The sequence below is a fragment of the Eleginops maclovinus genome, chromosome 13, assembly GCF_036324505.1.
Source record: "Eleginops maclovinus isolate JMC-PN-2008 ecotype Puerto Natales chromosome 13, JC_Emac_rtc_rv5, whole genome shotgun sequence".
Lineage (NCBI taxonomy): Eukaryota > Metazoa > Chordata > Actinopteri > Perciformes > Eleginopidae > Eleginops > Eleginops maclovinus.
The window spans coordinates 10731777-10746103 of record NC_086361.1 but is presented as its reverse complement, the minus strand read 5'-3'; the positions used below and the strand labels follow the sequence as shown (position 1 = coordinate 10746103).

Genomic DNA, 14327 nt, shown 5'->3' with positions numbered 1-14327 from the left:
GAGGTGTTGGTCTGAGGAAACAATACAGCTTGATTATAAATGTTAATTTGTTTTATAATTGAGAATACAGACCGTTTCTCCTCTCCTATGACATCAAGCTTCCCCCCTGCTGTACGTGCCACATCATTTGAAGGCATCCAGTGCGGGATGGGAAGGGTGGGGGGCGGGATGTCTGGGTGAAGAAAAAAGCTACAGGCATCTGTAAGTCTGAATGTGCATTGACGTTAAGAACCAATATAGTAATCGGTGTCTTTCTATTACAATATTTGTTTCGACAGCAACACATAGGTTGATGCTATATAGCTACAGCGTTTTTTTGCATGCATAAAACGTCTAGTCCGAGTCTCTTTTGAAGAATCACCAGAAAACGAAGGATTTACCACACGTTACACCGGCAAAGATTTTGCAATCCAGAAAGGTTGCATATAAACCTTGCGTTTCTGATATGTACCTCGTGGTGTATGGGCTAGACACATCGCGATTTATATCCAGATGATGAAATCAGGAGGTGGCTATTTTCTAGTCAGAGATGGATTTAAAAACAGCTACATCAACGATGGAGGCATTGGTTCGTATCAGTGTGAGTATATGTCCGTTTTTTTTGCTGTCACTGGATGTATGTTACAGAATGTTATTTTTTACTCATTAAAATACATGCATTTCTAAAAAGAGAGCATACTTAACTGGTTGTAGGCTGTCTCAATGTTTCACCTGCGGACAATTTATGTGAATGGGCCTTCAAATCATTTTTCTTTACCCATAATAGAGGCTGTTGAAATGAAAGGAAAAACATTGCTTAAATAATCTGACATTTTGTTTCAACCATGGCAGTAGAAAGCCGTTCGTTATGCAGGCTGCAGATGCTGTTAATGGTCCTAAAATGGCTCGGAAAGACTGACCGAACTCCTCCTCTGAAATGTTAGAAAACAATGCTCTTTCTACGATTTGAATCAGGGTCATTCTAAACATTATGAAATGCAAAAACAGTGTGGTTGCAGCCAGGAGGGGGAGGGGGGGGGGGTTAAAGGGATAGTTTCCATGGAGACGGGACGCAGGACATCGGGTTGTGTGGCTGCACCAGCCGGTATAGGATTAAAACAAAACAGAGATGGTTACAATACACCATTGTGGGCTGATTTATGCATGTGCACGTTGCCCACACCAAACATTCGGGAAATAATGTGCAGCATCTTTTGCTGCTGCCACCAGCCTCTCAACCAGACCCCATCTTTCTCGCTCATTCCTCGCGATGCCTCAAACCCCTCCCCTCTTTCCCAGAAACAGCACTCTCTTGATGCTGCATATAGGCTACACGTAGTCTACTGCTATGGCGCCTAGATTCCAGGTGAAGGTAAGGATGCCCTGTCGCATCGCCTGTTTTACGCCTTCACAACGCTGGGCTCAGCTTTAGCAATGCGCACTATCCGTTTGAGATGGCTCCAGCAGACCCACAGGCTCGCATGGTGTATATAACTTGCTTGATTGCAATATCCTGAAAACGAAATATCGTAGTGGATGAGAGAAGGGCAGGCCGGAGTTGACATTGGAGAATGACACAGAGAGACTGAGGTGGGCTGATGGAGAAAGTAGGTTATTTTTGATTAATCCAATTAAACCAATGTAATGTTTCAGAACGGGTCTAGAATTTTTTCCCGTGCTGCTGTAGTTTTTTTTCTGGGTCATCTGCAAACGTGCAGTAGTTATTTCATTGGACAGTTTAGCTTTTATCAATCAATTTGTTAATATAATTCTAGCAGTATTAACATCATGTTAGTTTTTAATAAAATCAAGTGATCATGCAGGAATATAGTGATCCCCTGTATTTAATCCCTACTGCTTCTGCATCCACACCCCCAGACTCAGTGGTTTTAACACTGGTCTCCGGTGTGCTAAACTGTCCCAATGCTACATTTTATCACACAAGTGACACAATCCCCAAACCCCCAATGCAGCAGGCAGTTTGTCTTGTCCTGTTAACTCACATTGTCAGTGATGTTCATGTAATGAAGCTTACACTGCAACAGTTTAAGGTTGAGGTTGCATTTCAAAGGCATCCACAAAGCCAACAGGCCATGCTGTAGCAATATGACAGAAAGTGTAATACTCCTCCTGTGTGCTGACTGAACACAAACTATCTATCACACATACCAGGGTAGGAATATGGATAAAGGAACACCTACCACCATCAGTATAGTGGTTACACTGTAGCTGTGGAGTCTTTGCAGCCAGTGTGTCCTTTTCAGCCAATCCTTGTCCTTGAGCAGCAGGACTATGACACGCCAACTGCTCCAGAGGGGCCGCTTTTCACACCCCCACCATCTCCAGCTTTGGTCACTGTGCTTACAAGGTGCTGGTTCGGCATAGAGGTATTCTTATGCAGCACTACTCTAAATACAAAGAAACCAATAAATTGTTGATTGTGTGGTGAAAGCGATCAAATGACCTAATTGTAGAATATATTCTCGCTGAACATTGCAATGCAGTGTGACATTTTTTTCTGTTCACTAAAGTGGCAAATGTACCTCTGAAGTGAGCAAAAACTTGTCATAAAGGCAGTAAAAGGCTGGGACATCTCGTGATGATACAAAAGCATAAGCTACGACTGGCTAAAGAGCTCATGTTCATATGCAGGGCTGCAATTTAAGGGGTACACTCTGTGCAGTGGTTGAATAATTAATGACTGGTCTTTATCCATATTTAACAAGAATGATGGCCTATGTCACCTGTGTTGGACAGCTTTTCACATTGCCCTGTCCCTTACTCTCTCTCAATTCATTTCCTATAATGCTGAATCCCCTCAGAAATATGGACTGAAAGGTGTTTGTAGTTCTGGAAACTGTAAAGAAAACTCGCATTGAGTTTCGGTCAGATTTATTATTGTACTCATTTGACCATTTTATCAGATATTTTCTTAGTTAAATTAAAATGTTGCAAATGTTAGACTATTACGTTATTGTACAGTTGGTTGTGTTTAGAGACAATGTTACTGTTAATGTTAATGTTATTTAAAAGCTTTGGCTACTTTTGTAAAGGTTTTATTAAAAAAAAAGAAGAAAATATTTCTCATAGTTAGGTGCTTTAAAGAAGGTTTTGCTATCAGAAAACAGAATCGAGGTATTATTAAGTTTTACATGTCCCCTCAAAAGCTATTTGTGCTCATTTTTGTTCTTTTGTGTGCAGCCCCTAACCCCTCCCTTCTGTGCCTCTGACAGTCTAACATGAAGAGCCTGGAGCAGGAGTTGCATTGCAGTGTTTGTAAGGACATAGTCAAACAGCCTGTGGTGCTGCCATGCCAGCACAGCGTCTGCCTCATGTGTGCCTCAGAAGTGTTGGTGGCAAATGGCTATCCGCCTCCAGATCTTCCCCCAGAGCCGAACTCCCCCGCCTCTACCCCCAACACCCGCTCACCGCGTCAGCTCCGACGGCCAACACCTAAAGCTGAGCAGCGACCTATTGACCGTGTGCTGCGCTCAGGTAGGAAATACTTCTTCATTTGTCATTTTAATCAAATCTTTTGAAGGTAACATTTATTTGTTGCAAAAGATTCTATCAAGTCAAGTCAATGATCAAAAAATCTATGTAAAGAAAAGCTATCCTGTCGTTTCTGTCTCCTGCTGATTATAACTGGAATTTATTTTTGGTTTGAGGTCCCCACCCGCCTTCGCCATCCATGCCCCGGTCTCCGGGCTATGGCACGTATCAAGGGAGACGGCGTAAGGAGGGCCCACCCCTGGTGATGATGTTCCCCTGCATCCCCTGCGGCCAAGATGTAGAGCTGGGAGAGAAGGGCCTTACTGATTGTCTACGCAACCTCACTTTGGAGCGCATAGTGGAGAGGTACAACCTGAGAAACACACATATTATGTTCTGAAGCTCAACATACACACATTTAAAGCTTGGGCGTGAAAACCAGAGGGTGTGGGAACAAATCCAATTCAGATTGTCAACTAAGCTGCTGAAGAATCCTGCAGAGCATGCACTGCATACTGTAGCTACCAGGGCTGACTGTGTGCTGCCACAGTCTAGTAGTTTTCTACCTACTTTATCACCTATTCAATACTGTTTGGCTCACTGTTTCACAGCGAACCTTTTGTGATCTCATTTCAAAAGTTTCACAACCTTCATTTGGTATTAATGTTTTGGTAAATGACGCTTTAAAAAAGTTGTTTAACCACTATAGAAGTAGCCCTGTATAAAGGCTAACACAATCTTTTCTTCTTACCCGTGATATTTTCTTTCGACACCTCCACCAGGTATAGACACACAGTGAGTCTGGGCAGTGTGGCTATCATGTGCCAGTTTTGTAAGCCTCCTCAAACTCTGGAGGCCACCAAGGGGTGCGCTGACTGCAGGTCCAATTTCTGTAACGAGTGTTTCAAGCTGTATCACCCGTGGGGGACACCACGGGCCCAACATGAACATATCCCGCCTACACTCAACTTCCGACCCAAGGTACGACAACAGGACCATTACAATTGATCATGCTGAATAATAATATATCACAAGTTTTATCGTACTGGATTTATAAAGAACAAAATGATTTATTTAAAAATCACTACATTTTTTAAACATTTCGTAAAACTTTGTAAAATGTCTTAAATAATGGCTTCATTAATGCTCAATAAATCTTTAATAATGCCTTATCAGTTGTAAGTCAACTATAAAACATTTGTGGCTTGCTATGTTGTGAAAACATTTCTTTAACTGGCGTTATCATCCATTCTATGTTTTGATTATTTTCTTGACACACACCTGCAGTTCGAAAACACAATTGTAATTTAAGTGTGTTAAAAGAGAGAATGAACTTATAAGTGTTAAATAAATGGAGCTAGCTCAATAAAAAACCTGATGGAGGGTGATTTATCCCGACTAGGCAGCCCTTAAGAGGCGAATGGCCTCTAACTGATCATTAAAGCTCTAGAAATTATGTTCTAACGGGATGGTTGGTAAATCCTTTTAGAAGCAGTACCCCTGTCGTTTTTCAAGATCTAATTAAAATATATAAGCCATTGTAACTGCTTTAGATATACAATTGCTCTTTTTTCGGACATCCTGACTGCTGTTGCCTAAACAGAAGACTGGCCCTGCGACACTGTAAAGTTTCATAAGTATACATGTATATTGTAACAATCGACTCTATCTCCATTAAGGTAAAATGTGCTTCAGATACACAAGTCTAGATTCAATTTGGTTCTTGTCCTCAGGTTCTAACCTGTCCAGAGCACGACCAGGAGAAACTGCAGTTCTACTGTCGGTCCTGTCAGCGGCTGCTCTGCCCGCTCTGCAAACTGCGCCGCATCCACACCGGACACAAAATCCTGCCAGTTGCCCACGCATACCAAGCCCTAAAGGTACGACTCTCAGTCTGACTCAGTGACTCTGACACTTTAGCCAAACAGCCCTCCGTGCATTGTACGAACAACGCAGAAGCAAATAAATAAATACCGTGATATACCGTGATACCGGTATAATTCGTAAAAATACTGTGATACGTTTTTTTTGTCATACTGCCCAGCCCTACCTTCAGTTTTATATTCAATGTTAGTTTTTTTTAGTAAGTTGGAAATCATTTCCAAAAGAGACAGAACTGAGTTTGTGTGTTTTTGTGCTGGCATTTTACTATTTGTTTGTTTATAGAAAGTTATATTGTAAATGTGATATTTAAACATATTCTTCTCATTTTCGTGCAACCTTAGTTAACATTATTTAAAATGTTACTTTTACAGTATGTTATGAAAGGGCAATATAATAATTTGGGAATTAACTTGTGTTATTTTTCTAGTTTGTTTAATATGTATTGAAACACAGAAAATGTTAAAAACAAGCGGATAGTAATGAGTCAGAGACCTGCACAACGTGTAGTAAATGGGCTGATGCAGAGTGACTACACTGCTGTTTGTAAAAATTAAGCCGCCTGATGTGCATTTATTGTCTTTATGTTATGTTTGTGCTATTTATTTGACAGGAGAAGATTACAAAGGAGATGAACTACATTCTGTCCAACCAGGATACAGTGCTGGCTCAGATTACCCAGCTGGAGAGCTCCATCACTCAGACTGAGGTGATTATTACTTTTGGCTGACTGACAAAATGTTGCTAAACATGACATTTACATCAGTCAGCTAAACACCATAAAACTGTAGAGGTTCCTGTCGCCAGATTTGATTTTAAAAGCTTATTTTACAGACAACCTACTTTAGTTTTGTTCACATATTCCTTTGTGACCTTACTCACAATTGTTGACTTAACATAATCCTGCTAACAATTATTTCAAGCATTCCCCAATGTATGCATTGAATACATAAATAATGCATTGTTTTTAAAACACTATAATGCAGTTGTAATAACATTTTCGTTTTAAATGTCAGCAACAACAATGCTGTTAATCATCCTGCAGAGCATTTAAATGTGTTTATAAAAGGCTACTTTAGGATCTCCTTTTTATATCTTTACCTGTTTTATAAGTCGGTTTAAAAGCGCATATGTTATCAAAACTCAAAAGACCTTCTCAAGCATCCTGGGGCTCTCATCTGCCTCCCATGGTATTTATCAGCTGTCATGAGAGTGAACAACAGTATTTAAAAATAAATAAATAAATACTGTTTTTACAGATCTGATTCATACATATATTAATGCATTCCTAATATTGATCAAACATTTGAAGAAGTTCTGCTTAATTATTACTACTATTAATTTTGTACTGCTATTCATCATCTGTTCATACACCAATAATGGATCATCAGCAGGAGGAGTTATATTATATTGTAGACAAAAACAATAGCAATGTTCCTATATCGCTTACAACTACATTATAGTTAAATAATTGTATTAGATATCAATCTAAATACAGTACTAGCTACTCAGCAGGTTAGAGGCAGGTTCTTTCGATAAACCTTCTTTTATATTAAAATGTTATAGAGTCCACAGCAGTAATGTATCCATTATAACACTCTCGTAATTCCTTACTCTCTTATTTGAATCTGTAAAACTTTGTCTCTAAAGGGTTATTGAATCAACTTAAAGGCTCTTGGCTGTTATCAAATATTTAAAAGGTATCCACCTGTGATTCATCACCAGGTAAACAGTGTGTCAGCCAGAGAGCAGCTGGCTCAGAGCATCAGGGATCTGACGGCCGCTCTGGCCGAGCGCCACTCTTCACTCACTCAGGCTCTGGAGGCCACACGGAAGAAACGAGGCGAGGCATTGTCTGCCCAAGTGGCGGAGCGACGCGGATTAATGGAACACGCAGGGCTCATGGCGTTTACCCAGGAGCTGCTGAAAGAAACAGACCAGCCCTGCTTTGTACAGGCTGCACGCCAGACCCACAACAGGTTCATTTGATGTTCTGGAAGCTTTTTCTGTCTTGATTGAAAAGATAAGAGGTTTTAGTTTTCAGTTATTTGCAGAGGGAAAACATGATTAGCCCTTGGCAAGTGGCTCCATGGGAAAGAAGTTGCAACTGTTCAAAGATAAATACAGAATTCTTTTTGTCAATATATCCCATTAAAAGTCAAAAAGCAGCAATGAACTGAACTTTCCCTGTTTTTCACTGCACCAGGTTCAGCAAAGCAATCGAGAATCTCCAGCATTTCACTCTGGCTGCTGATCCATCCTTCAGACACTTCCAGCTGGACGTCACCAAAGAACTCAAACTCCTGACAGATTTAAACTTTATCCAGGGTGAGAAAGGGAGTGATGGGACGAAGTGAAAGGGTGGAGGTTGAGAAAAAGACAGCAGCCATTTGAGGACTTTCTTATATGCCTTAGATCTATAGCAGAAATGCCATGGAATGCAGTAAGTGTAAGCCAGTGAAAGAAGTCAAGGTTAAGATTTACATTTAATGGGACTTATTATAAAAAACGCACTTTTTTTGGTGTTTGTGTAAAATACATTCGGGTGTCTGGAGTGCTGACTAACGTACAAACTGTGAAATATGACAACCCAGTGTTTTGCGGGTTGTCCAAATCAGAAAATATGTGATCTAACAAGCCATCCATATATGGCCCCCTTTCCTATGTCACATTTAGGCTCATTAGAATATACCACCCCCCCTCTGAGTATCTCCACCCACAGAATACTACCTTTTCAATTGTTTTGGCTAGCTGATCATAGCTGGGCTTGTTCAAGTGGGGGGCTTAAAGACACAGGTGCTTAAAAAGAGCGTTTCTGAAAGAGTGCATAAATGTATATTCAGAAAGACAGCTATGAGAAAAATAATGTGTTTTTTAAGTATTAAACTGTGCTAATCTGTCCTACCCAGAATAGAAGTATGAACCTAAGAATGAGTCTGATTTCTCTCCTTTAAAACATCTTCTCACAGCTCCACTGGCTCCAGTGATTGACACCCAGCACACCCTGGCCTATGACCAGCTCTTCCTCTGCTGGCGACTGCCCCAAGAATCTGCACCCGCCTGGCACTACTCTGTGGAGTATCGTCGTCGGGGTGTGGTACCAGGGGGAGCCTCTAGAGGCGGAATCAGGGGCGGATTGGCCGCCGCCCGCTGGGGCTGGCAGCGATTGGATGAAGTGAGTGGGACGAGCGCTGTTATTGACAGGCTGGAAATGGACAGTGTGTACGTGCTGCGGGTGAGAGGCTGCAACAAGGCGGGCTATGGGGAGTACAGCGAGGAGGTGTACCTGCACACCCCTCCTGCACCAGGTGAGTGTACACAGAGAACGGTTTAATTCCCCATTAACAAGATAAATGTTAGTTTAAGTTTGGCTCAGAGATGCCCAAACAGAGGTGTGTCTGCCCTTTTTTAGGTGTCATTTATACTTTTTGTGGTTTGTAGGAAACCACCTTGAGTAATGATTCTTACATGCAATATATGAAAACTTCATTTGCAAAGAACAAGCATGATGGTCCAAATTAGACTCAGTTAATGCTTGAAAAATTCACAAACATCAACAATTATGCATGGAAATTGCTGTGAGAATCGGGGTAAAAAAAAGACATCACAGAGTAGATCTTTAAAAAACGCATTACTAAGATTGTAGAATTGCTGAGATGTGCAGTACAATCATTTCACACAGCGGAAATCCCCTCGTCAAAACACCCTCCCTCTTGAGACAAACCTTGGCAGATCAACAAAAGGAAACTCAAAAACAAAAGAGACAAGATACAAAAGAAAAACAAGCAAGCAAGACTACAAAAAATACACAGAGGGTTTGAAAACACAAAAATGGAAGATAAAAATAAGCTAAATACACATTGATGATGGCTTTACTTCACATGCTAGTTCTAGTGTTTTTGTGCTGTGCATACTGGCAGAATTTACTGGCACAGAGGCAGCATTTTAAAAGTGCCTTCGTACTGGACATTGCCAGTTGGTGCCTCAAATTAGGCATTTGTAATTCACACATTTCTAAGATAATGCAGTTGAAAGTGAAATAATGAACACATGATGTTTAGGTGTCTTTTAACAACTTGTCTCATTTCTATTTGTTTATAGCTTTCATGATAGCATTGCAACAAACAAATAGTTACAATAATATTGGAACATGTTGTCAGCGCTACAATTCAGTCTGTTGGGGGGGAAGACCCATAACACTTTGCATTGCATTTTTATTTAGACAGACAGACAGACAGACAGACAGACAGACAGACAGACAGACAGACAGACAGACAGACAGACAGACAGACAGACAGACAGACAGACAGACAGACAGACAGACAGACAGACAGACAGACACACAGACATACACACAGACACACAGACATACACACAGACACACAGACACACAGACATAGATACTTTATTTATCCCAAATTGGGAAATGATTTTGTTCCAGCAGCAGTGTCAAGCATTACACACGTTTAAAATGTTTAAAACATACATTTAAATAAAAATGTTTTAATTGACACTAGCAGCAAATTAATAATAGAATAGACATTGAGAGGCTATGGTTAGAGCAATAGGTCAACGTTGGTCCGTAAAATGTGATTTGCTTGTATCACGAAAGTTTGGGTAAGTTTTCCTTGCCTCAAATAACTTTGCTAACCTTGGGGTATAATTTGAAACATGTACAATTGTCTGACTGCTCCGGTTTCATGCTTCATTGGACTTTTTAGTGCAATTATATTTGTGATTAAAATACTTTTATAGTTTGAGGAAAGCAGCCAACTTGCAGGATAGCATTTCACTTTCTCCATGGTGAAGATAAAGATGCTAGAAGGGTCATCCCCACTTGCAAAGTGTCCAGAATCTGTCTCTTTTATACATTTTTTGTATCGCCCCTATAAGAGCCTTTCTACTATTTCTAGTTAATGACTTATAGCCACTAAAGTAAGTGACATATTTGACAGCTAAAAACAATCCCATTGTACCACACAGCAAGCCATGTTTGCTGTCCCCCATTCATCTCTGCACACCTACCTACTATTATTAAAAAGCATGTTGGATGGTTACCATGATGTGCAGCTAATAATTCAAACTTTCTTTTTTTCTGCCCATTCCCATTTTCTTTTTTTTCAAAATCTGCCATTTTCTTAACTTCCATCACAGCCTCAATATATTACTCATTCATATTCCTCTCATGTAATATTTCCATTTCACAGCTTTGCACTTGTCATCGCTCCTTCCACACTGCCAACCTACATGCCTCCTACAGAACGTAAGAAGTGCATTCACATCTCTTGACCGCCCCTCTGTATCCCTTTATGCTTCTCCTCTCTCTATTTGTGCTCATCCCATGCATCCCCTGTGCTTCCACCCCCATTTAAACAAGCACTCACCCCTCTGCCTCCCACTCTACCTCCCACTCTACCTCCAATAATAAGATCTGTCTGAGCGCTGATGAGGTTTGCTGTTTGTTAAGACTTGAAGCTTAACAACATGGATCGTACTCAGATCCGAGGCTTTTCGGTGGTCGAGTTGAGTGATTGATGAATTCCTTGTGTCCTTGTAGGCTGTTTTTCCTTCCTGCTGTTAAGTATGTTTTCCTCAGTGTATTGTACATCCTTTGGAAAAATCTGCACTCCCCACAGGTAGAGCTTTTTTGATACCTTCTGTAATTTACTCTGAGTCATCAGTTTATGTACGAGGGTCCTTTTGTCTTCCAGTGCAGCTGGGAGGAGGTGCATGTCTGTTCTCTTTTCCCCTATAGTCTCTCCTCTGGATGGCTTCATTTTCTCCTGATTTCTCTCCTCCTTGCTGCTATCTGACTGTAAATCTGTTCCACTTTCCCTCTGTCGCCTCCTTTCTCCTGATGCTACTTAACCTCCTATATGTCATTGCTGAATGCACCTGTCTCTTTGTCCTCCCTTTCCCTCTGTTTGCCGTGTCCTCTCTCCTCGTCTCCTCCCAGTGCTCAACTTCTATCTGGACTCTCGCTGGGGTCTCCATGCCGACCGGCTGGTAGTCAGTAAAGAGCAGCGCTGTGCTCGCAGCGTCCCTGGTCTCTCTCTCTTGCAGGCCGCTGACCACGCCCTCACTTCCTGTCACCTGACCTCAGACCTCTTGGTGGGAGATGTGGCTATCACACAGGGACGACACTACTGGGCATGCTCAGTGGAGCCTGGGTCTTACCTAGTGAAGGTAATAAAAACCAAAGTAATGGTAGATACCCTGTTAAAGTAAAAGTGAACTAATCTGTACATTACTCACTTAAATCTTGAAACTGTTAAAAGTGGATTTTTGATTTTACTGTTCACTGCCATGTTGCTTGTTAATTTCACCAAGCAATTGATAAAGTTTCATTTCAGCCTATAAAAACACATGGGCACTATCTTTCTATTGTATTTTGTATTAGCAATCCAGTCATGACTATTTAAAATCAACTGAAGCCGACAATTAATTAAAGATGATACATGAAGAGGAGTAGAATTATAAAGTAGGAATTTTAAATATTTGTGTAAAGTATTTTAAATTGTATCTATGCACAGTAATTGTATAAAGAAATATCATCTTGTGAAGATCATACATAACAATTATTTGGTCATGTGAAGATTTGCTACAAGATAAATGTTTATTTAAATGTCCACTAAAAATATATTGTATTTTTTTTCTTATCAACAGGTGGGAGTCGGTCTGGAGTCTAAGCTGCAGGAGTGGTTTCACCTTCCTCAAGACATGGCCAGTCCCCGGTAAATATCTAAAAGAAAAGAATATCTGACAAAATGCAAAGAAATAGTATTATGTAATCAGGTAAAGTAATAGTAAGGTAAATAGGGATTGTCCCTGAATTGGTTTAAGCTATGTCTCCACTCTATTTTGGGGGGAATATTCAGCTTTTCACTAGTTTTGCTTTTGAGATTTCAGAATGCAAACATTGAATAAAATAAGATGTGTTAGTTGGTGAGGCAACATAAATAAAACCCAAATGCAGACAAAGCAGGCAGTTCAGGTATTTATTTAACAGATTACTGAAAAAAAGAGCCAGTCACCGGGAAAGCTAGTGCTAATAAAAACACTTTCACCCTAATTTTCACGTAACATATTTCAGATTACTGACGCTGGCAAAGAAAGGCATGAGCCAGATGGCATCTTTGATCGTCTAGCAGTGTGCTATAGATGACTTATCCATTACAATTGTTAAACCCCTCATTGTTCTCAAACTATGATTTCTCTCCAGCTACGACCCTGATAGTGGTCATGACAGTGGAGCAGAGGATGCTCTCGACTCTGCTCCACCCTTCTGCTTCCTCACAATGGGGATGGGTAAGATCTACCTGCCCCAGCACAACAACCACCCCCACCACCATCACAGTAGCCATGGGATCGGTAACCGAGATTCCATCACCAACGGCAACGGCCCCTCTTCACCAACGGGCGTCACCTACCCACTGCCGCCCCGGCTCGGCGTGTGCCTTGACTTCGAGAAGGGCCGAGTCACCTTCTACGATGCCCACTCTCTTCGACCTCTGTGGGAAGGTCACGTGGATTGCTCCGGCCCTGTTTGCCCTGCTTTCTGTTTCATTGGTGGAGGGGCTCTGCAGCTGCAGGAGCTGGTAGCTAATCGAAACGCAGATCAGACTCCGGTCAGGAGGGTAACCATACAGGCCCGTGGTTCTAATTTAAATAACAACTGATGGCGGACAAAAGGTCAAATGGTAGTTTGGAATGTAACGGTAATTGTGAAGTATTTATTCAGCTAGAGCGAAAAGTTAGACATCTCAGCGATTTTTGTTTTGTATTTAATTTACTTTGTATAAGAAAAATGTTTCTATAGCAACAAATATGCAATGTAATTAAGTTTCTTACATTTTTGTTAAATACATTTTTGCAAGAGGTAATGCTTAAGTAATGTTTGGTATATCCAGCACATTATATGTAGTTATACCTTTGATGCTTGCTGTTGTAGACAGGCTAAATGCTTACATTTAAAAGCTTATGTAGATACAGCACCCCACAATGTTGTCCTTACTGTAGATGCTTTTACTTTGTTGTTTCATGCCTTTAATGTTAAAAGCTTAAAAACTCTTTCTTTTAGGTATATGAACCCTATGCGAGAAAAAAAGCCTTGTCTATTTTGTTGCATCTTATGGTAAACATGGGTTTAAACACACATATTTCTTTGTTGTCAATCACCCATTATGATCCCAACCAAAGTTGTTGTTTTACTGGGATGTAAGTGTGGCGAATTAGAGATAGAGAGAAACAATGGAGCAATACTGTAATTAGAAGCTCCAATTATACCTCTGCTGCACAGTTAATCACCAGTTTCCACTGTTCTGCTTGTACATTGCTGTTTTGTTTTTCAAATACATTAGTCTGATGTGTGTGTGTGTGTGTGTGTGTGTGTGTGTGTGTGTGTGTGTGTGTGTGTGTGTGTGTGTGTGTGTGTGTGTGTGTGTGTGTGTGTGTTTGCTTCCGAATGTGCATGGGTGCGTGTGTGGTTTGACTGATAACAGCACTGATTAATTTGCCGACAGTAAAAAGTTGTTTTCCCGCAAACAAGGCTTTTTTTTTGGTGTTTATCTTGCTTGATTGTAAGTTAATGAGCAGAGCTTCTTATGAAACTATTAGCAAAATAAACTTCAGCTGCTGGCAGATTATTTGCAAAAGAAAAATGGATTAAGAAAAGAAACACTGAATAAATGCAAATTGTTTAAATTACAAAAACACTTTGATGTTTCTGTTTGATTGAAATTCCATTTCTTTTCATCCTCTACATTTGAATTTACACAGGTTTGCCACTAGGGTGCAGCAAGACCTAGCAGAACCTCAGACCTTCAGTAGCTCTATCCTAACACACTGCAGCTATTGTAGTGGTCAGAATATGTTTTATTTGGAAAGGAAAATAATTGGACCCATTTTCCATACAAATAGACATTCTTTATAGCATATTGGCAAGCACAGAGTCCTGAAATGTGCTGTTAAAAATG

The 14327-nt window shown here is 40.6% G+C and overlaps 1 protein-coding gene across 2 annotated transcripts; it reads left to right on the top strand.

Moving 5' to 3' along the window:
* The first annotated feature begins 162 nt into the window (after nucleotides 1–162).
* On the top strand, nucleotides 163–14022 carry trim46b (tripartite motif containing 46b). Of its 2 annotated transcripts, none has more exons than XM_063899404.1 (12): nucleotides 163–580; nucleotides 3213–3474; nucleotides 3648–3837; nucleotides 4254–4452; nucleotides 5205–5351; nucleotides 5966–6061; nucleotides 7078–7331; nucleotides 7559–7680; nucleotides 8322–8660; nucleotides 11309–11538; nucleotides 12019–12086; nucleotides 12575–14022. In XM_063899404.1, exons 1-12 carry the CDS (start codon nucleotides 530–532, stop codon nucleotides 13029–13031), a joined length of 2415 nt encoding a protein of 804 aa, XP_063755474.1. In that variant the 5' UTR covers nucleotides 163–529; the 3' UTR covers nucleotides 13032–14022. The 2 variants fall into 2 exon arrangements, with proteins under 2 accessions (XP_063755474.1, XP_063755475.1); XM_063899405.1 differs by lacking the exon at nucleotides 163–580 and adding an exon at nucleotides 1324–1351.
* Nucleotides 14023–14327: the final 305 nt, after the last annotated feature.